General features: G+C 47.4%; 1 protein-coding gene across 3 annotated transcripts; it reads right to left on the reverse strand.

The window, feature by feature from the left end:
• Nucleotides 1-1,389: 1,389 nt before the first annotated feature.
• LRRC8A (leucine rich repeat containing 8 VRAC subunit A) lies at nucleotides 1,390-20,824 on the reverse strand. 3 transcript variants are annotated; one of them, XR_013940983.1, is made up of 5 exons: nucleotides 20,567-20,663; nucleotides 19,002-19,127; nucleotides 6,704-8,867; nucleotides 2,769-3,533; nucleotides 1,390-1,974 (listed from the first exon to the last, which is right to left on the reverse strand). XR_013940983.1 is itself a non-coding variant. In XM_080562371.1 (4 exons), the coding sequence occupies exons 3-4, from the start codon at nucleotides 8,858-8,860 to the stop codon at nucleotides 3,258-3,260; spliced, it is 2,433 nt and encodes an 810-aa protein (XP_080418497.1). In that variant the 5' UTR covers nucleotides 8,861-8,867; nucleotides 19,002-19,127; nucleotides 20,674-20,824; the 3' UTR covers nucleotides 1,390-3,257. The 3 variants fall into 3 exon arrangements, 2 of the variants coding, with proteins under 2 accessions (XP_080418497.1, XP_080418496.1); XM_080562371.1 differs by lacking the exon at nucleotides 20,567-20,663 and adding an exon at nucleotides 20,674-20,824 and having other exon boundaries at nucleotides 1,390-3,533; XM_080562370.1 differs by having other exon boundaries at nucleotides 1,390-3,533.
• Between the last annotated feature and the right edge of the window lie 848 nt (nucleotides 20,825-21,672).

A 21,672-nucleotide genomic window follows, 5' to 3' on the forward strand; every position in this document is an offset into this window, starting at 1 on the left:
GGTATGGGAAGTGGACTGGCTCACTGTGCTGTGGGTTGAGTTTTGCTGGAGTCTTAAGCAGCAAACGTGTTCAGGACCTCGTGGTTTAGACCCTATCCTTGAAGTTTTAAAGCTTCTTCCATTTCATCATAGGAAACTGATACTCTGGAACCAGTATCTATCTCATGGAAGACCAAAAAGCACATGTGAGGAGCAGATAGTAAATAATGCCATCTTCCAGAAAGGCGATTTATTTTCGTGCCACCTGTGTTTCTGGTACAGGAACTTATCAGACTGCTTATTCCAATTTTGCCACCCAGGAAGCTATCTCAAGCCCTAGCAGCCATGATTGAAAAATTGAGCTTGGAATATCGAAATAGGAGCAAAAAGCTAGTGTTTCCATGCACGATCAATACTGGCCTGTCTTAAAAATTGCTTTGTAGACCTCAGGCATAGGACAGTCTACTCAGCAAGCAGCAGCGTAGCTCTGGTATTTGATAGAAGTTAGAGATTCTCGCTTCTAGCAGAATATTGCCCACTTCTCCTATGAATTCAGCACTGACATATGCAGTTCAGGAGACTTACAAGCTTCTAGAAGCACTGCAGCATATAAGCAGGAGCTGCTTATAGAAAATTCTAGCCTAGCTGCACAGAGTTTAATTGCATAACTAGCATCGCACCTAGAATCAAGAGTCAAAGCACTCATCCACGATGACCTAGACACACAGGAGAAATCCCTCTGCTCCCGTAAGCTAGGTTAAAATCCTGTTCCTGTAAGCTAGGTTAAAACTCTGCAAGGTGCAATGCCTTTTCAGCCCTGCCTAGCCTAAAATGCACATGTTGTAAACCAATTACCCAATGGCCTTGAATACAATACAGAGTTCAAGCCTCTATTCAATTACGATTGCTCTCCAGCACAATATTTTGGCACCAAATAAGGAAGAAAAAAAAGGCTTCCTTCACCCTCCAATACACCCTTCACCCTGCCCCTGCAGCCACCACGAGGGACGGGCTGGAAAACAGCATTACTGTCGGTAAGCCTAAAGCCACTCCTGCCTTACTTAAGCAGCATTAAGTCCACCTAGCAATTCCTCTCCCGTCAATCCAAAAACGCTCGCGTGAATGAGTCCAATCCAAGAAGCATCAGCATTAACGCTTCTGAGCACCAGCGTTTGCTCTGATGCAGCGCATTTTGGAGTAACTTTCTTCCCCCATTGCTTCAGCAGTGGCCCCAACCCTAACACGATTTCACCAGGCTAACCCTGTTACAAACAAGAAGAGCTTTTAGAGTGCCTTGCCTTCCAGATAAGGAGATTTAATTACGTTATTCCCCTGGACTGTTTAGACTTCTCATGATGAACTAAGGGAGGCAGAATTTACATCTTCCTTAAAAGCAGTTTTATAAACAGATTTCCTAGATTTTAATGTAGCTTTATTTAAGCATCTGAACATCAACAAATCCAGAGCCCATTTAACATTGTCCATGGTTTCGGCGTATTTAGTGTGCATATTTCATATCTTACATCTGATGAAGAAAGCCATAGTGTGCCCTAGTGCACCAACACCCAAGGGATCACCGGGATTTGCTAAGCCAGTGCTCTCGCTGGCCGTTTGCCAGGAACCGCTCTCGGAGACGGCTGCAGCTTCCCCCTTTCACACACACGGGAGGCCTCCAAAACACTCGATGCCTCAGCTTGCAGCACTCCACCTCGCAGACGACCTACCGGCTTGATGCAGAGTATTGCAACCGGGACCTGCAAGTCCACGAGCCTCTCCTCTTCCTTCTGATGGAAAAGCGCAGACTTAGGGTGTACTGCAGGCACACCTTCACCACCCCACCTCGAGGACACGTTTAGCAGTAGCTATCACGAGTTATCTACCTCTGCCAGTGCAGGGTTTTGTCAAACAATACCAAACAGGTCAGGCTTGTTTCAATAAAGGCTGCTCTGTCCCAGGGATTTCAAGCTCAGTCCACAGAGGGTTCTCAGACTGCTCCTTAACAATGGGGGAACGAAACAGGAGGACAGGTTACTTTTCCAGCACCGAGTTCAATTGGGATTAGCCTCTTATGTAGCACAAGAGGTGTAACAGGAACTGACAGCTGCTAAAGTGAGAAGGGCAACAGGATAAAAACCAAAATCAAGCAGGTCTGTGGTTTGTTCTCCTAAAGAACACTTGGCAACACATCTAACAACTTCATGGGGAGGGGGCAGAGGAAAACTGAGCATTCCTCTTTACCATAAACACCAATCGACCCTGGGAGAGACCTTGACACACTGGTCAGTTTTGTGTTCGCATTTGCCACATGACAGAATACCAGGAATTTAAAATTGAAAACTTTAAAAGCCAGATCCTGAAGTAACTCAGTGCTTCTGGGAGAACAAATTATACACTCCAACCGCTCTTTATCCAGATCTTCTCCCGCTTGTACTACAACCATCCATTTCAGAACAGGCTAAAGCTCTGGAATTATTTCAGTTAGTGCCTCCAACACCTCAGTTGGAGAAGGACACTGTGTGATCTGCTCATCAGCACAGGTGACTTGAAACCGTTAAAAATAGTGCAACCTCAAATGTGCAGACTGAGCTGGGGGGAGGACCGATTCCTTCCCTAGGGGCAGAGGACAGCATGTCAAGTGCAAGAGGGAAATACAATTAGTAACAAAAAATGATCCTGCATCCAAGCTGATGTCTGAGATAAATTTACCCCCCCCGAATCCTAATGCCAACATCTAGATAGAAATCCGCTGTCTGTATCCTATCTTACCCCCACTGCAGGGCCTCACTTACTGAATTGCTGAGCTGGAGGGAAACTGTACCAGGTGTCACAGAGATGGAGGTTCAGGAGGTTTCCTAGGCTCTTGATTCTTGCTTGCAGGACACTGGACACTCTCAGTCCCTGACACATAAAATCCCCATTTGAGGCAGTGCAGCAATCCCCGTGTTTCCTGTTCTCCTTCATTCAAAGGTCATTTCTTCTCACCAGCACCATCCACCTCACCCCACCTCCTGTCCAGAAGAGCAGCAACACCTCTTATCCCACCGGCCCTTGCTCAGAAGCCATCTAACCTGCCTTGATCCTCATCCTGATCCCAAGCTTTCCCCATCCTGCATCTGAGGCAAGAAGCAGCCTCAGTCAGAGTCATGATTGTTTAGGGACTCCTTGGCTAGTCTGATAGTGATTGGAGGGGAGGAAGGGGAGGATCTGGGAAAAAGGGGACTGGAATGGCCTTGTGTTTCCTTCTAGCTGGTCAGAGGTTTTTCCCTTCTTTCAGGGGCTCAGGCTTGTTCTTTGTCTGCCCTCCACAGCCGCTCTTTGACTTCCAAGGGCAGTGTGTTGAACAAGTCCTCCTCTACCACCAGCCCGCTACGTTTCAGCAGAGGACACTCTCCCAGCTCCACTGGCAGGCACTCCAAGCGGTTCCCCCGCAGCTCGATCTGTGAGAGATTTGTCAGCTCTCCAACCCGGGAGGGGAGGGACTGCAGCACATTGTTTCCCAGGTTCAAGGTTCTCAGCTTCCTGCACTGGAACAGCTCTGGTGGTAGACTCTCGATCTGGAGGGGAGGAAAAAAAAACAAAACACAATCACAGGCAAAGTCACCAAACAGAACAGGCTCAAACAAGTGCACACAGTGTTCCAGGCTTTACAGAGTTTTCAGTCATCCACTTCTCCCTTAGGTGAGCTCCTGCTTTCCACCACAAGGACTGCTCCCAAAGTAGGAGTCACCACACCATAAGGCTTCCCACCACAGTTCTCCCAGTAGTCATGTCTTTTCCAGCTCCTCTCGGAGCACTGCCCTGCCAGCAGACCTCATAACTGTTTGGTACCTCTAGGCTTTGAGATCTTATTATACTAACTGCTTTAAACCAGATCATTCTTCAGTCTTCGTGCTGTACACTTCCGTTACATACACAAAACGCTGGGTTTTTATGCACGCCCTTTCCATTTCCTGGAGCAAAGCTACGTGGGTATAATTTCCAGGCCCTCAGAACTGCAAGCAGTCTTCCATCATTTCTGCAGGGCTTGGAAATGCTGCAAGGATGTTCTAGGCTCCAAAGCGCGTGGCTTTTTTGGAGGAGGGGGGGACGACAATGACAGTGCTACAAAGCACGAAGCCAGCAACTGTTAGCTTTCCCACCACCACCTTCAAGTGATTAATTTAAGTCACTAATTTAAGTCGCTAATTTACTAAGACATTTCTATTAGCCCAGTCCTCCTTCTAGTGAATTTCTAAGAAAATATAGCTAAGGTTTAACAAATACTAGGACAGGAATTAAATGCACCAATTCAGTACTCTCTCCTTAAAGTCTCATGAAGACTTATTTGCCCTTAAGCCCAGACATGCCTTTTTTACAACTTGAATTATGCATGATACAACTGAACTGGCTGTAATCAGTTCTGAATGAGATTGAGTCCAATGAAAAGCCAAGACAAGACCAATTAAATGCATTTAAATTCAGCCAGTGTCATTGCTACTATCAAGTGTTATGCAAACAGCAACGTGCAATCAAATGATTACAGACTCTTGAAAATAATACAGTTATTTAAGGGACAAGTATTGGTTTAGGAAGGAAGCAGCATGCTATGGCCTGCTTCCCAGAACCGTACGCTGGTACCAGCCAACTCCAGGAGTATCTATTTGCTAAGAAAGGACATTTGAGGTAACTCCTGGTCTTGGGAAATGCCAGCCTACCAGTTCTTTTGTTTCTTGCTGTCATTGTTCCCTGGTAAATAACCAGGCTGTCTGAGCCCCAGGGTAACTGGCACTGCCCAGGCACCTGCAAGGGATATAAGCAGCTTAGCTGCTGCACCAGGGCCTCACCACCTTCCGCTTCGGAACACGCTGGCACGAAGGCTGCTCCACCTTCCCTGCTGCATTAGTATTTTTGCAGAGAAAACAGGGTGGTGCCATATTCTGATGCAGAAAGCGGAGCTGCCTCCAACTCCTCTTCCTCCAAGAGAGGCTCCACCCCAAAACTGCAGAGGCTATACTGCAGATTAACCCTCAGGAAGCTCTGTTTGCGAGGCTGCCAGAAGACAAACGGGACAGAGTTAGGAACAGCAGCTTGAGAGTTGTTAAAAACTTCCTCCTCTTCGCTTAACACCATTCTCAGAAGGTGTGGTGACCCATCAGCCACACTCACCCTGAGAAAATATTTTAGCTTTTAACCCAGTATGAAGTCATGTGTGCGTACCATGAAGTTCACCAGAGCTTAAGCCATCCATGCAAACTGATGCGCAGCCACCCAGGCCACTAGCGCTGGGGAAACCGAGTGAGCAGCTCTTGAACTGGGACAGTCGAGTGGCTGCTGCTTGCTGTTATTCCTCAGGGGCGCAGACAGGCTTAAACTTTCAGATACTAACCTGAAAACGCTGGCTGGAGTTTTAGAAACTGTCGTACTGAACTGCGTTAGAAAGTAAAAACTTGATCTGAGAATGTTTGCCTTGCAAAAGCCACACAGTCCTCGAGCTGCTGTGTCTGCTTCTCTCAGAGAACGCGACAGTGTTCAGTTACGGAGACATCTTGCCAGTAGCAGTAAGGGTCTCGATATATGGCAGTGAAAACCAGGACAGTTCTACTGCATGCTCACTGACAACCCAGAAGCCACTCATCCATCTGTCTGTACTTCGTACAGTTCTGTTAGAGCCTTTTGCATGGCAAACTTCAGCAAACAGTGAATGAAGGCCTCAGGGAGTCTTCCAGCTCAGCACAGCCTGTGCAGTCACAGGTTGATCTTTGTGCTACCTGGTAAACGGAGTCTCCTTCATCCCAAACACAGAACAAAGATACAAGAAAACCCGTGGGTAAATTTTGCTTTAAGCAATTGAACTTCTGCCACAAGGGCAACTAGGCAGCATAGCACACAGCCATCCCTTCTAACCTGCCTTGCACTCAGACAGCTCGAGCTCAGACTTCCCCTACCTGGGATTACCCAAGAAGGCACGCAGCCACCAGAGTGAGGCACAGCGAGGTGCCACCACACCTCCTACCCTCAGTAGGAAAGAATTGTCAGTTCACTTTCACATCCAGCTGACTGTCAAGTGATGAACCTGGTGCAGTTCACTCTCCTGAGTAAGAGTACGCACAATGGAGAGAACAAACCTGCCTTCTGGAAAGTCACCTTTGTGGAACAAGACAACGCATTTCGCGTGTGACAGCTCAAGAATCACTTTTCTCAAGTTTGTCCATTTTCAGCTTCTCACGCAAATGTATTTTACAAGACTGAACTATAGAGTATTCCCCAGAAATGAGGAGTGCTACATGCCAAGTCGTGAGCCACACACCCCCTAGATGGCTGCTGTCATGGTGTACACACACAGTGGAAGTACATAGGCTTAAGTGGATAGTGCTAAATTAAGACTATCGTTTCTCAGACCTTCATTTTAAGCCCAAATCTGATGTCAATCTAGAGAATACAAGCTTCCAACTGCAAAGAAACAATTAAGACAGGATTTATGAAATAGCCTCCAACTGCCACTTAAAAGCAATTTCACTGCAAGATAAGAAGTGCTACAAAACAAGAGGTGTTCAAAGAAAGAATGGCCCCTGGAGTTATTTGCCTTAGATAAAACCCTCAGAGAGAAACAAAAGCTTGAGAGTTTAAACAGAACGGCAGTGCCAGGAGTATTTCACACACCAGGGTACCATGTTTAATCACACAGACAATGGAAGTATCAGAGCTACTTCTACTCACATAGGAACGCTTGCATTTTCTCACTTACCCTGTTGGCTGTCACAGCCAGGTTCTGCAGATTTTGGAGGAGTCCTATGTCCGGCGGTATGGAAGTCAAGTTGTTGTGGCTGAGATCCAAATACCGAAGTTTTCGGCAATAGAAGAGCTGGGTGGGGATCTTTTCTATCTTGTTCCGATTCAGGTAAAGGCGCTCTAAGTTGGTGAGGTTGCCTATTTGCATGGGGATGTAGGCAATGTGGTTGTACCACAATTTAAGGCAAGTGAGACGATGTAAGTGCTGGAAGCTGATGATTTCCTCAATGGTCTTGAGGTTATTGTCCTTCAGGTCTATCTCCTGCAGATTGTGGAGGCTAAAGATGGAGTGAGGAATGCGTTCTAAGTCACAACGGATCAGCTCCAGCTCTGTCAGGTTGACCATCTTCTTAAGGCTGTTGAGAACAATGAGCTTGGTGCCCTCATTGTTGATGGAAAGCTTCTGAAGATGCACACCAACATCCGTCACCACCTGTGGCAGCTTGGTGAGGTTACTCTTCAACCTCAACACCTTCAGCCTCTTCAGCTCCCTCAGTCCATCTATTACAATGTACCGGTTGTTCTCAGCGCTCAGATTCCCCGTCAGATGAAGCTCCTCTAGTGTCTTCAGGCTGTAAATCCAAAGAGGAATCTCCTTGATGTCTGTGAACTTGATGTGCAGAGACTTCAAGTTCTCCCTCAAGAAGGCAAGGGCTGGAGCCTCAATTTTGGCAGCGGTGTGGTAGAGCCATAGTTCCTTAAGGCTGGTGAGCTGGGCGATGCTTGGGGGAATAGTGACATCAGGGATAAGCTCCAACTTCAAGACCTCCAGCTCAATGAGGTCAAAAACCGTGTCAGGAATGCCACTCAGCATGAACAGATGCAGTTCCAGCTTGTCCTGGGAGTTCTTGGTGATCCTCTGGCGCAGCTTCTCCAGAGTCCACTCATTGTTGAGGTTCAGCTGCCGCAGTTTGTTCTCACTCACCTCTGACAGAAAGACAGCGAAGCGCTTTGAGTAAAGGGGGTCATACTGGTCAATCAGGTGGAGCATAAAAGCAAAGTCATTTTTCACGTCAGGAATGTCGCTGTAGCTGCTCTCCTCCCGGATAGACTCGAAGGAGTACTTCTTGAGCGATCGCCTCAGCATCCACCAGAGCGTGTACATGCAGATCAAGCCATAGACTATCACCAAACTGATGTAGAAAGACGCCAAAATTTTGAAGAGAGTGGCCAAAGGATGAGCACAGCGGTACATCCTGTAGCCAGTCAAGCTCTCAATGTCCACTTTACAGTCAACATCGAACGTTATGTTGTTGACATAGTAAACGGTATAGCAGATGATCAGGATGAACTTGATTACTTTGATGATGGTCTGTCTCATGTAGAGGCGGTACACTATATCTCCCTCTTCCACATGTGTACGGAACTTTTTCACTTTTTCAAAAAGTGCTTTGGCCTGTTCACCTTCCTTTTTGTCTAAGACTCCCGTCTCAGAGCGGTCCACGATCCCTTGCTCAATTCGAGACTTTGTTCTCTGCAGCATGGGAACAGTGGCTTCCACATCCTCACTGACTGTGGAGGATTTCTTGTCCATGGAGCCATTCATTTTCCCAAACGCCGGCTTGGTATCACTCTCTTCCACCACCGTCTCAGATAATGCCCTCGTTGTCCATGGAGAGTCAAAACACTTAAGCAAAATAGACACAAAGTGCTCCAGCTTGGAGCTGGTCCGTGGGAATTTGAACCAGAAATTGCTACAAGCCAGGAAGATGAGAGTGTGCAGCAGCACCAGATAAGGGAAATACTTGGCAAACCAGTGAAGGCGGTTTTCATAACACACCGCATCCACGTAGTTATATTGGTGCCGGTCCAAATCATACCGGATCCCCGTCGGCCCTGTATCAGCAGAGGGAACAAGACTGGAGTTATAGTAGGTGCGCTCCGGGGTTACGGCTGTCCAGCCTCTGACAGAGTCATTGCAGGAGTCTTTGGTAACCCATTTACAGGGCAAACAAATCATTTTGTCCTGGGTGACCTGAAGTGTCCCTCCAAACACTGCGATCATCAGCATTACTATGGAAATGTAGTCCGTGAAGACGTCCCACCATGGCTTCAGGATGCGGTATGCTGGCTGCGTGTCAGCAAAGTATCGCAACTCAGTGACTGGAATCATGATTCACCTGAAAGGAAAACACAAGCAGGCATTACTAACTTCAACTCTTTTGTTCTGCTTCTCTAGAGGGTATCGGGAAACCTCACGTTTTAAGTGCTGGCACAGCAAGACTGGAATTATTTGAGTCCCTGTTTCAAGTCACTTGGACACAAATGAACAAGGCTACCTCTGAGTAATTTGCTACAGCTGTGGCTGTGAAGCTATTTTTGTTTTCCCTGACAAATGAGCTGTCACAAGCCATCAGAACTGATACTTGTCATTAGAAGTCTGCGGTTAAGAAATTCACACCTACAGCAAGCTCCCAGGACCAGCCTAAACTACACTGCCAGAACAGTATCTGGAAGGTCGCAGTTTTATCTGGGGATTTTATTTCAGGATGAAGGAATTTGCCAGCATTGTTAGGAGAGAAAACCCCCACACACAGCGTAGCAGTCATGAGTCTGTTACTCTTTTACAGAGTAAATAGTTCTACACTGCATGACTCAAACAGCATTATAGTTATACTTCCTAGAACCACTTGACTGATGCAACTCAACACGTTTAATCAAGAAAGCTGGAAAAGAGAACAAAGTTGCCCAGTCTTATGCCTTTTCCTTCCACAGGAGTTGTGGCTTTCCTCTTTGCAATTCTTCAAGGAAAAAATTAATTACTTGCCCTCTGATAGATCATTACTGAAATCCTGTAACAGCTGCTCTTTGTCTTATTCACCTCAGAAGCATAGGAAGGGGGCGACATACTTAAATACAAACTCACTTCCTTGAGCAACCACTCCCACCCACAGTTCATCTCAGCTGGGATTTAAGTGTCACAAAGGAAACCAAAAGGTTCTGGGAAGCAGAGACCTTGTGGCAGTGCTCATTCTGTCCTTCAAGCTTCCAGAAGGAACTTCAAACGCGTTCTTCCTCAACCCATAGAAAACCCAGGAGCCTGACCGATTCATGGAACTGCAAGCTCAGAAACTTTCCACATATCTGATGAATGATCAACACAAATGAAGTTCACGAAATCGTTGTACCTTGTTCTCATGGCAAGCAGTGCTATCACATCACGCTTGCTGGCAAAGTTCAGCAGCAGAAGCACAGAGCTCTCAGTCATTCTGAGACTCCCATCAATTCAGCCGTAACGGAGGAAGACCAAAGGTTCGAGCACGTTTCCTCATAACACTCAGACACTGTCCTGACAAGCCCTGGGGGGCTGCAGGCTCAGAAGCAGGTTTTTATAAAGCACTGGCTAGTCAGCATGCCCACACCATCTGCTTTTGTAGAACTGAAGTTTGTGTTTATCCAGCACAGAACTGCGAAGGAAGCCCCTCCTAATGTGAGCTCCAGAAGCACCACATGCCCTAGGGACACTAAATACAGAATGTTATTCCCTGGTTTGCCACTTGCAACAATAAACAAACAGCAAATGCCAACGTAGTCCTACTTGGGAAGGCTGCAAGAGGTAGACTGAGTGAGGACAGCCATCCCTGAAGAAGCATTTGCCCTCCTGCCCACCCGGTTCCAGTACTGTGTTAATCCACTACAGAACACAGACTGGGGTAACCCTAGATACATTTTTTTTTGAAGGGGGGAACATTGAAAGAAAGCAGCAATATCTGTTTCGGAAGTTCACTAAGACAAAGCACAACAGCAAATCGAGGAATTTACCAACCAGTAAACTCATGCGATCACAAACCAGTCAAGCTTCTGGGTTTTCTATGCCTTGTGGAAGAATGGGTTTGAAGCTCCTCCTGGAAGTCTGAAGGACACTGCAGAAACAAGGGATGAAGACGGCCACACACGGCATTATCAGAAGCAACTGCTGCCCTGTTTGGGGGCAGGACACAAGTGAGGTGGCAGGCACGCCTCTGCGGAGTGCGCCATGCAAATTGGGGCAAGAGGATTACACATTGACAGGGACAGGGAAGAGCAGGAAAACAGAACAGCTTCTGAACAGCACCTGAGCAACCAGAACAAGAGGGCTGACTAGGAATTCAGAGCCCCCCTCCCAGCCCTGTGGCTAGCTTGCTGCAAGGCCCTGGGCAAGGCATTTCAGCTGTGCCTCAGCTTCCTTCCCTGAATACATCCGTCACAAGGAGAGTCCATGTGCAAGGTAGCTTTAAGAAGTGCTGTCTGCGCACACTACAGGAATATTAATTCCAGGATAAAACGGGGTTCAGAAACTTTTACTCCCCCCTGCACTCTAGAACACCTCAAATTAAGCCAGTTATTAAAAGGGTCGATTCACTGCAGGTCCTAGCAACGCATGCCTCCTCAGTTTTTCCACACAGACATGATTCAGAGTCAAACTCAATTTCATATTCATATTTTCTGAGGGAGAATCTATAGCTCTGACATTTTTCATCACCACCGACATACTTCTTATGCTATCCCAGTTTCCTTACCCATCCATTCCTTCCCTTCTCAGAAGGACCCAACCCTGATTTTTTTGTCAGACACCCACTACACCAGGCCATGAGAGCACAAGAGAAACAACTCAAAGAGGAACCAGGAAGGTCAGCTACTGGAGAGCGAGAGCCAGGCAGGCCGGCTGACGTATTGCAATACCACAAGGAAAAACAAACAAGAATACAAACCCTCTGCATCCCTTCCGCTGCGATCAGAGGGGAGTCCTGCACTTCTATGATCCAACTGAAAGCCTGGAAAGCTTTGCAAAGCAAGGACACCAACAGCTCCTGCAGCCATCTGCTGGAACAGTTAACTTGGACGTGGTTTGGCTTCCCAAATCCATCCATGCTCACAGGAAAGCCAAGCTTTTGTTCTACCAGTCAGGGCGGCTGTGAGAGCCACACACCACCCTAAGGGTCCATCAAAGTCCAGTAGCAGCCTCCCAGCTAGTCCACATCCATCCTAAACACTCCTGCCAGGTGCAGTGCAGAGCTTCTGTCAACTGTTCCTTCCAAACTACTTCTAAGAGGTAACAAATGCTGCCGCACCACTCGTTGCTCTCCCATAGGGCTGTGCAGAATCCCATCCCTCTTTTCCTTACAGGAACGTGCAGTGAGAGCAGTGATGCTGTTTGTTAAAGAACTGTTCCCTGCTGAAACAACTCCTTACTCCTACCCTACACCAAATAAAAAAATAAAAAAAAAAAACTTTCCTCTTGCCTACATACCACTTCTCTCCAAAGATCCTTTCCTCTTTCTTCCTGTGCTTCGCTACTCTTGGTAGAAAAGCTTTTGCGACACTGTTAGCCCTTCACAGATGTCCCTGGCAGGGTTATGAAATAGGGAAGAGGTCTCTTCAGGAACCAGTCTCACAGTGAAGGCATTTCCAGGCTTGAGTTGTAGAGCTGGGTTGCTAGTTCTGCTCAAGCCAGGAAATACTTAACTACTTCTTGCAACAGTCTGACTGTGTTTACTTTGATTTGTACCTCAAGACAGCTAGGAAGGGAAGCAGCAAGAAATTAGGGCAACAGGCTCCCTAATTCTATTTACCCGTCACATGGGGTAGGAAATCTGCCTTTACATTGTGCAGTTACAAGGCAGCTCACAAGTCATTTCTTTCGATGTCCCATGATAGTCCATTACCGCTCAATATCAGCGATTAAACCCTGACACAGTGGAGCAGGAAATCCCCTGCCCTCCAGTAACAATGATAGGGTCACTGGAGGAAGACAAAGACATTCATAGCCAGTCCCCGCTTCTCCTGGCAGTGGCAAAAACCCTGTTTGAATCCCAGATGAGAAGCAATAAAACAAGGGATCACTTCGCAGAAGCTGGAATTTCCCCGTGTCTTATCTAATCTTGCAGCATCTGCAGTGAAAGGGAAAACTGACCACCAAAAACTGGAGAAAGCAGGAGGAAAAGCTGCGTCCCTCCTCGCACAGACTTCCCACGTACGCAATCCATTTCTAGCTCCTGAAAGGCCAATGACTGTTCTGCATCGAGATGCAAGTGTTGTCTTTATTTTGTAGTCATCCATTTTGTAATCGTCTTAGAACACGATTCTTGTTGCAACACTCCCTCCTGGACTGGGGCAGGCAGTTTTGCTGTGGGGTTGATGACTGCGGGCTTTCAACTCAGATTCTCAGGGGCCACCTCTGCCACCTGGTGCTCCCCTGCACCAAAGGATTCTTCCCAGAGGGACCAAGGGTCCAACCACCATAGAGAAATCAAGCAGGTAGCTGAAACCCAGACTCTCACCAAGTACATGGGCAGCAGAATAGCTATTTAGGAGGATATTATTCTGGTTTAAGACTAGGAACAGTTCTCACATGAAGACAGCTGGCCAAAACAAAAGTGACCTCCCTCGTGACCAAAACCAGACCGAGCTCCATAAGAACAGCAAGAAAACTGCAGAGATCTCAAGCCTCTGCTCTTCAGGAACTGAACTCCAGCGTGCTTTGTCAGCAGTAAAGTGTTTCCTGAGAAAAAGCGTCATTTGCTAAGTCACTTGGGTCACGGAGCCTCACTGAAGGCTGAGCACGAACACACGAGCTGAGTGGGACAGGCAGAGGGAGATGTGTGAGCAGTTTGCTGCAGAGGTCAATCCAGAGACCGGATCATGAAACTTCAGCCTCTGTGCTGCGTAGCTAGAGGAATCCCCAGACAACAGTGAGGCTGGCCTCCTGGGCGTTATAGATGTGCAAGACAGTCACAGCTGTTTTCGTCGTGCTTCAGAGTCCCACCAACTTCAGTGTGCGGTAAAGGAGTTTCTGAGCAGGAACAGCCTTAACCAGGAGAGAAGCACTGTATCTGAGCAGGCTGGGTGAAGAAATTTCTGAGCTCCTTCATATATCCCTCAGGTTGCAGAGCTTCCCAGCTACAGCTCAGAAACAGGTGATTTGCTCAAAACGGAGTTACCTCCACCACACGGAGGGCTGATAGTGAGATTTTGAAAGAGTGCTTTATTCAAGTTTTAAGGTTGATTTCATCAAAGCTGCATGAGCCAATAGGTAGGAACGTCTGTGCCTCAAGCCCTGAGGACTAATCAGAAGCATAAGGAAGTTTTCCAAAGGTATAATTAAACAGACAGGTTTTAGGTATTGCACATTGAGAAACAAATCTTACAAGTGTCTATCTGTCTCAAGGTGTTTCAGCTTTCACATTCCACAGCATTCTACCAGCTACCCCTGCTAGTTCCCTGAGCAGTTCCTCCCCCAGTTAAGAAATGACTTTACCTTCAAGGGTTCCAGCTGCACCAACGCAGCGCTGCGTCGAGCACCACAATTCGGAGCCGGGGTGGAACACCCCAGAGCGGCAGCAGCAACATCCGAGACCACACAGGGAGAGACCTGTATGCTAAAGCCTCCCTGTCATACAGCGGGATTACGATGTATCCTGCAATGCAGCCCACAAATACACTCCTGAAGTCTCTGCAATGCACATATTCCCCATTTAGATGCTACATCTCTCTCCAGTGCCTGAAGGTTTACCCGGATCCGAGTTTGCACCCTACCTCTCCTCCCCAAAAGGAGAGTGTTTGCTCCTCTCACCATGCAGCCTTAGAAAGAAGGGCAGGGCCCACCCCGTATGAACAAGCCAGGCCCGTATGCCATCCCCACATCAGCCTGCTGGGCACCGACCCACCACGTACAGCATCGGTGCTGAGCAGGCCAAACAGAAGAAATGGGAGTTCCAGGCTTACATAACAGCCTGCCAAAACCACCCAGACTTCAACCAACCATAAGCATCACCGAGTACTAATCCTGTGTTTTACTAGACACACCTGGAGGAGAAAGATAATCACTCATCTTAGAAGAACAGGGACTTTCTGAGTACACCACGCCTAAATAGTGGAATCATTCAGAAACAAGATTAAACGTATCCAGCTGACAATGTATCCAGCTCATATAGCAGCACGAATCTTACCCAATAAATCAGACCAACAGAGCCAAGAGCATGAGTCCTTTCCACAAGCCTCAGGACCCCTGTGATATTTAACAAGTACAAGGAATAAACAGGGCAACTGCTGCAGGAGCATGAATACCCTCTCCTTTGGGCAGTTTCTCTATCAAAAAAAAAAAAACAACCACAATCTACACAAGTGAAGATGGACTTACTGTAGACAGGCACGTGGCTGAGCTGTGCTTTAAATTCCTGCCTGCAGCTACTGACCTTATCCAGCTAGGGACAAAGTGAACAGGAACATCACTCTTCAGTTTCACTGGCTAGTTTGTCAGCTTGACTCATCATTTGCTGAATACTTTATCCAGCCTCCTCTTCTTTCCTTTGGCCATTCTGTTACTAAAGGAGATACCGGCAAAACAGGACTACATGCAAGATCTCATGACATGCCCAAGAATTTCCTAAGTTTCCATCCCTTACTTCCAGGTCCTCCCTGAAATCAGGGAAGTCCTTACCTTTAGTGGGACGCAGCTTCCCAATGAGGCAATTTCATAACACAAATCTGTATGGGCAGACAAGGATGTCTTGTATGCCAGACACCTGCAATTCTTTAGTCTGAATTTCAAATTCTTAATTCTCAGTGGCCTTATTTCTAAGACTCACACTGCAAAGCGGCAGTCAAGCACTGCTGACAATTTCTTACCTACCAGAAGCCCAGAGAACGAGGGAGTTGTTCATCTGCTGACAGCATCAGAGGTACATAAGGGAAAGAAAAACACTGATGCTCTTAAGACTATAGCCCTGATCATTGACGAGCTACAACACGTTGCAATAAGCTTTCAACACAGCACAGCTTCCCTCCCCAGCATGCTGCCACCTGAAATGCTAAAGGAGGGCAGGACACAGAGCTCTTTGTTCAAACACTGGGAAATGCAAAGAGCTTTGCAAGTCAGAAATGGGAATGGCAATTTGTGTCCCCTCCCCCATGATTTCCTTTAATTCCGAGTCTAATAAAAAGAGAAGGCTAAAACAGAGCTGCTTTCATGCACCCCTCAGAAAACCTTCCAAGCACAGGGACAGCCATGTGATAACTGGAAAAGTCCAAGCCATGAGATGGAGTAAGTCTCAAGTTATTTTGTCCTTCACTGTTTACAGAAGTAAACAGCAAGGAAGCCAGATGCCAGAGTCCTGAACAAACTATCATCCTTACAATTGGTCCTTTCTGCAGTTAAAAAAAAAAAGGCAACAAACTCTCCTGTGGAACAAAACCTCTGAGCAAGAAAAGCAAATGTGAAGTTTAAAATATCGTGTGTGTACCATTCAGACTAGCAGGTAGACTAGTGGAAGAGCAGCTGCCAGCACTTACATTCTGCACTTGGAGCAGCCAGCAAACTCGATGCTGAGAGAAAAGTAAGGAGGTTTTCATGTCACCATTCACCAGCCTGTATGCAGCCCCACCCAAGCCAATGGATACAGAAGGATGAAGCGATTGACTGGGTAACACTTTTACGGAAGCTCACAAAAAAATAAGGAAAAAATAGCCCACCTGCACTACAATCTTCATAGGAACCTCTTGACTCTGCCTGTCAGATGCAAGACCGACCTTCTTTTCCTAAGCCCAGTGCAACAGCTCCTGTTTACAGCACACAAGCAAGCCTGTCCTAACAAGTACACGGAAGAACATCTGCACAATCAGACCTGGGTTGGCCTGCCCCATTTGCTGCCTTTTGAGAGCGTTTTGCCCCAGCTGCACAGAAGTGAGCATACTCTGGAGTTACCTGTATCACTGACACTTGGAGCAGGGACCATATGTCAGTGTGATACAGCTGTGGAAATGTCAGCGCTGTCAGATGCCTTGCTCCAGTGATGTGAACCAGAGAAAAGTGCCTGTGTCAGCTTGTGCATTATGGATGTACACGGGCACAGGCTTGCTGTCCAAAATTAATTTTCTCTTTGCCACAGAAAAGATGCTTCAAGGACAGGGCACTGGAACTTGTCTTGGAAAAGTATAACAGCATTCTTCCAACAGGACACTGCAGAACACTCCCTTGTACTGACAAATGCAAGTGATTTTATTAATTGTTAATAACTAAGATTAAAAAATAGCAACAGCATTAACTTGGAACAACCAGACCAGCTTCAAGCAGCCCTTCAACTGCAGCAAAAGCCTACTCAGCATTTAATTCCAGCTTTGGAGACCGATACAAGAAAAGGTAAACAACTGTTTTCAGCTGAAGACAAATGGTGGGCAGAGCAGAGCTTTGACAGATCTAACAAGAGATTAAGAAATCAAGAGACTAGATTCAAAGCAAGCGAAAACTCTTAAGGGTAATCATAATTGATTGTTGACAGACTGACACAACATGCACAAATCTATTAGCTCGGAAACGGCTGTGGCAACACCCAACAAGATGAACCGAAGATGAAAGATGATCAGACAAGAGCAACGTAAGGCACCAGCTATCAGCACAACAACATTTAGCCTCAGCCTGACAAAAGACGAGGAGCGCATGCATGTTTACCTACCTATCCCCAGCACTACAAAACTTGCCTTCAGGACCCTAAGCTTCAAAACAGTGGCTGTGACTTCCAGCTCAGAACATTCTGACTGCATTAGGTGAGAGATAAGGGACAGGCCATCTAACCTGCAGTCAGAGAGCTGGTAAAGCCACAAGCCTAAAGCAGAACCTATTAACTAGTCCAGTGCACGGCTCTACTGTGCACAAAGGTAGGCTGGAGCTAAAGAAATGGCTTGCAAATTTGTCACAACAGAGAAGCTTTGTATCGCCAAGGTAATTCTACAGCAAACATTAACAATGCTTAGCGCAGGAGGAGGAAGCACTATTATTTCAGCAGGGAGGTCACGACTGAACAGGTTTTAGTTTCAGATGCAGTTTGATAGCAGCAAGAGGGCCATAGATAACCCACGCTGCAATACAAAATACATCTGATCAACAGTGTCAGGAAAAAGCTGCTTGGAAGAGTTCAAGAAGTCTTCAAGCCACGCAGACCGTTAAATGCCTGTTCAGTAGTAGTTTGCATATCCTAAACTGAGGTTAGTTTTGAAAACATTTACATGGAAAAAAAGCACAGGGAGGAGGCTTGTTGCACTGCAACAGAGCATGTTCAGAGTTCATCGTTATCAGAACAATTGCTATGCATCCATCCCCTTATGTTGAGGAGCCTCCACAAAATTTAAGTCCTTCCCCTCCATTCTCCGCTTGCATGACTGTGCTCCTCGTTTTCTTAGAGGCCAGAGAAGCTCAATTTAACACCGGAAGTGAGTTTTGCTTCCCTTTTAAATACCCCACTGAACAAAATCCTCCTTTACAAGGTGGAAAAATTACATGAAGGCCTGTGATCAAGCCTGCTCTGATCACACAGCAGCAACACTAACTTAACACAGTCAAATTCTGTGATTAAAAAAACATCAGAGCACCACAAACCACAGAATATTTTTCTGAATGTCAGCAGCATTTAGCGAATGCTTAGAGTTACTGCATTCCAGTAAATCATCACTGGAAGGCTTCAAGCACTCCACATTTCAAACATGGAAGCGTTAGCTTTTAACACATGGCTTCTGGCATATCTTAAGGAATTATTTATGCACATTGTCTTTGAATAAAGTTAGGGTTTCCAAATACCATGAGAGGATCGGCACAAAAAAAAAAAAAGCAGTGAACTGCCAGAACACCAACCAGAACACTAGATAAGTCTTAGGGATACTTCTTCTCTGGAAGCAGCATACTGAACCTCTCAATTGCTCAGAACGACCGATCTGGACTGCATCTTTCATCCTGCAGACAAGCAGGCAACTCTGCAGCACCTTTCAACGCTGTCCTAGTGGAAAACCAAGGAGGCAGGGAGTTCCCTGCAACTAGTCCCTGCCATTGCCTAATTGACGCACGTGGGAGACAAGCAAGTGCGCTCCTCAGTCAACTGGGCAAAGTTATCTAGGAGCTGCCTCTACAGCAACAGAAATGTCACCCTGCAGGAAACAGAACAGCTACCAAACTGAACAGAGAACATACAGCTTTCAGATTCTTGCTGTTTAATACAAGGAGAAGTCGAGGTTTATGTGGCCAGGAGTTACACGTATGGGTGAATGCAACAGTTACGTTCTGCTTTGGACAATGCTCAGTTCCTTTACTCGTTCTTCATCTTCAAGCTAAGCACTCACAGACTTAGTAAGCACACCACTACTCTCCCCACATCACCCTCCACCTTTGTTCCTTGCTCTTTATCAGTCACCTCATCACTGCCCTGTGCTCTGCAACTATATTTAAGTCACATTGTAGTGAATTACTTTGTCTTTACCACGCCACTCCAGAGCTGGCCTGAAACCCTTACCCTGCAGCTGGGTTCTGCTATCTGCACTTCAGTTCTCTGTGCTGGAAGTGGATGATGTTCCTGCGTGCTGGATCCTGAGCGGGTGCTGAAGCGTTGCATTCCCCACACGCCATGGGAACAGCTTCCCTGAAATTAAGCAGAGATTATCAGCAAAGAAGAGAGAATCAAGTTCACAGAGGGACCACGTCAAGTAAAAGCCTGGGAGAGGATGTCTAAGATGCAAGGCATAACTCAGAAGGACAGCGGGAACCAAGAAGAGACACCCTGATACCTAGGATGTTAAAACCTTTAAGAACTAAGTAAAATTGCAAGGAAGAAAGAATCTCCAACATCTGTTATTCCAGAAGCTATCAAAAAGCCAGTGTTACAGACCCAGCTAAAGGAGATGTGGAATTCTACTCTTATAACTAGACCCAAACTGGTAAAAAGAGATTAACCTCGTGGAAGAAAGGTCTAGATTTTAACAGATGAGAATAACAACTCATGGCTTTACTACTTACTTTCTAGCCTGACAAGTTCAAAATTACTTTAAATGTTACCAACAGGAATCTGAAAATGCAGATCATCTCCCTTACAATTTTGGATTCAAGCAACTGCTCCCTTTCTTCTCAACACATATCTACCAATGTTCACCTTAAAAGCAGCAGCAGTTTAGCACCACCACCAAGGATTACAACAGCTGTTTTTTTCCTTGCTTCCTGCATGTCAGCACAGGGCATGGGAAAACAGACAAGGGAGCAACCCTAGGCTTTGAGAGATCGCTCAAGCACCCAGCCATGGAGGACTGCAGAACTTCTGACAGCATTTTGTCAACAAGAGGTGAAAAAAGCACTGGAAAAGGAAGATATATCACTAAAAATAACAGGTAAAGATGCTCCGCTAAGAGCACATTCCTCCTGCTCCCAAAGCTGGCATTGGGGGTGGCAGATTTTGAAGTGGCCCACTCGTAATCAAAGCGATTCTATTTCAGCCGTGCCAGACTGCTACAAAGGAAAGCTTGAAGGGAGAGGACTCTCTGACCTTCCCTCCCTACGTCTCCTCGGGTGACAGCCTCAGCACCACCCCAAGCCCAGCACCCCCCAAACCCCGCTCACACCGGCAGCTCCTCAACCCCACACCTGCCCTCCGAGCTACCACGTCACCTCACATTTTGGGGAAGAAATATATATATATATATATATATATATATATATATATATATATAAAACATCCGCTAGGAAAGAAGCCAGAAATTAAGCAAAGCCAGCAGCCCCAACCCGCCCCACCACCAGGGAAGAAAGGAAGGAGCCCGGACCTCGCCCCACACACCCGGGGGCCACCAGCCCCGGCCCCCCCCCGGCTGTCAGGGCGGTGGCGGCGGGCCCGGGGGGGCAGGACTGGGCGCCCCGTTACTCAGCACATCCTCCCCGCCCGCCGCCATCCCCTCATCCCCTCACGGATCCCCCCTCAGGCACCCCCAGACCCCGCCGTGCCCTGCCCGTCCCCTCCCAGCCGCTGAGGGGGGGAACGCAGGGGGGGACGGGGGGACGCACCCCAGCCTCCCCACCATCGCCACCCGCACCCACCTGGCCCCGCCGTCCCGTCCGTCCCGTTCCCCTCCCTCCCTCACGCCGGTTCCGGCTCCTTTTGTTCGGCCCTGACCGCACCGCGGCCGCCCCACCCAGGAACTGACCTCACCCGCCCGGCATGGCGGCGGCCGCCGCTAGTCAGGGGAGGAGGGCGCCGCCATCTTGGGAGCGGGCGCGAAGGGAAGGGGGCGCCATCTTTACGCAGGGCGCCGGGGGCGTAATGCGGCGGAGGGGGGGGGAAGGTGAAGGCGTGGGCGCCATCTTGGTGCAGGGCAGGGGGCAAAATGGGGAGAGTCTTAAAGGGGCAGCCGCGACGCTGGCCTCAGCCCCGGGCCTGTGGGGGCCTGTGGCAGGACAGCTCTGTTTTGGAGCTCAAACTGTTTCTGGAAAACAATCCTGTATAACAAGATTTACCTCTGCCTTACAGTTTATAGTGGATACAACCAGCATCAACATCAAGGCTATTTAATAGGAGAACGAAAATATTTTAACGTCAGTACCCAATCATTTAATCATCATTTACCGCTCATTCCTCAAGAACCAACCTATGGAAAAAATTCTAAAGGGGAATATTCTATGATTCTATGTGGAAAACACCATTCTTCTCATCTAGAATCATAGAATTCTTAAGGTTGGAAAAGACCTTCAAGATCACCTGGTCCAACCATTACCATACCACCAATGTCACCCACTAAACCCTGTCCCTAAGCACCACGTCCAACCTTTCCTTAAACAGCCCCAGGGACGGTGACTCCACCACCTCCCTGGGCAACCCATTCCAATGCCTGACCACTCTTTCTGAGAAGAAATGTCTCCTAATTTCCAACCTGAACCTCTGCCGGTACAACTTGAGGCCATTCCCTCTTGTCCTATCACTGGTTACCTGTGAGAAGAGGCCAACCCCCAGCTCCCCACACCTTCCTTTCAGGTCGTTGTAGAAAGCAATAAGGTCTCCCCTGAGCCTCCTCCTCTCCAGTTCAGCAAACTGAGACCACTAAAAAAACAGCGTTCATTTCCTCGCTGCTGGAATAGGAATAATGCTGTGTGGAGAGGATACATCCACCAGCAGTTTTGTGGGACCTGAAAAAAAGCAGGCTGATCCA

The sequence above is a fragment of the Anser brachyrhynchus genome (assembly GCF_964034855.1).
Source record: "Anser brachyrhynchus genome assembly, chromosome: 19".
In the NCBI taxonomy this organism is placed as follows: domain Eukaryota; kingdom Metazoa; phylum Chordata; class Aves; order Anseriformes; family Anatidae; genus Anser; species Anser brachyrhynchus.

Bases quoted from the DNA above. Each gene is read 5' to 3' on its own strand.
- LRRC8A (XM_080562371.1), bottom strand. From the start codon at position 8,860: ATGATTCCAGTCACTGAGTTGCGATACTTTGCTGACACGCAGCCAGCA. The intron at 3,534-6,703 runs GTAAGTGAGAAA...CCTCCCCTCCAG, and splicing joins TGGCTGTGACAGCCAACAGG to ATCGAGAGTCTACCACCAGA.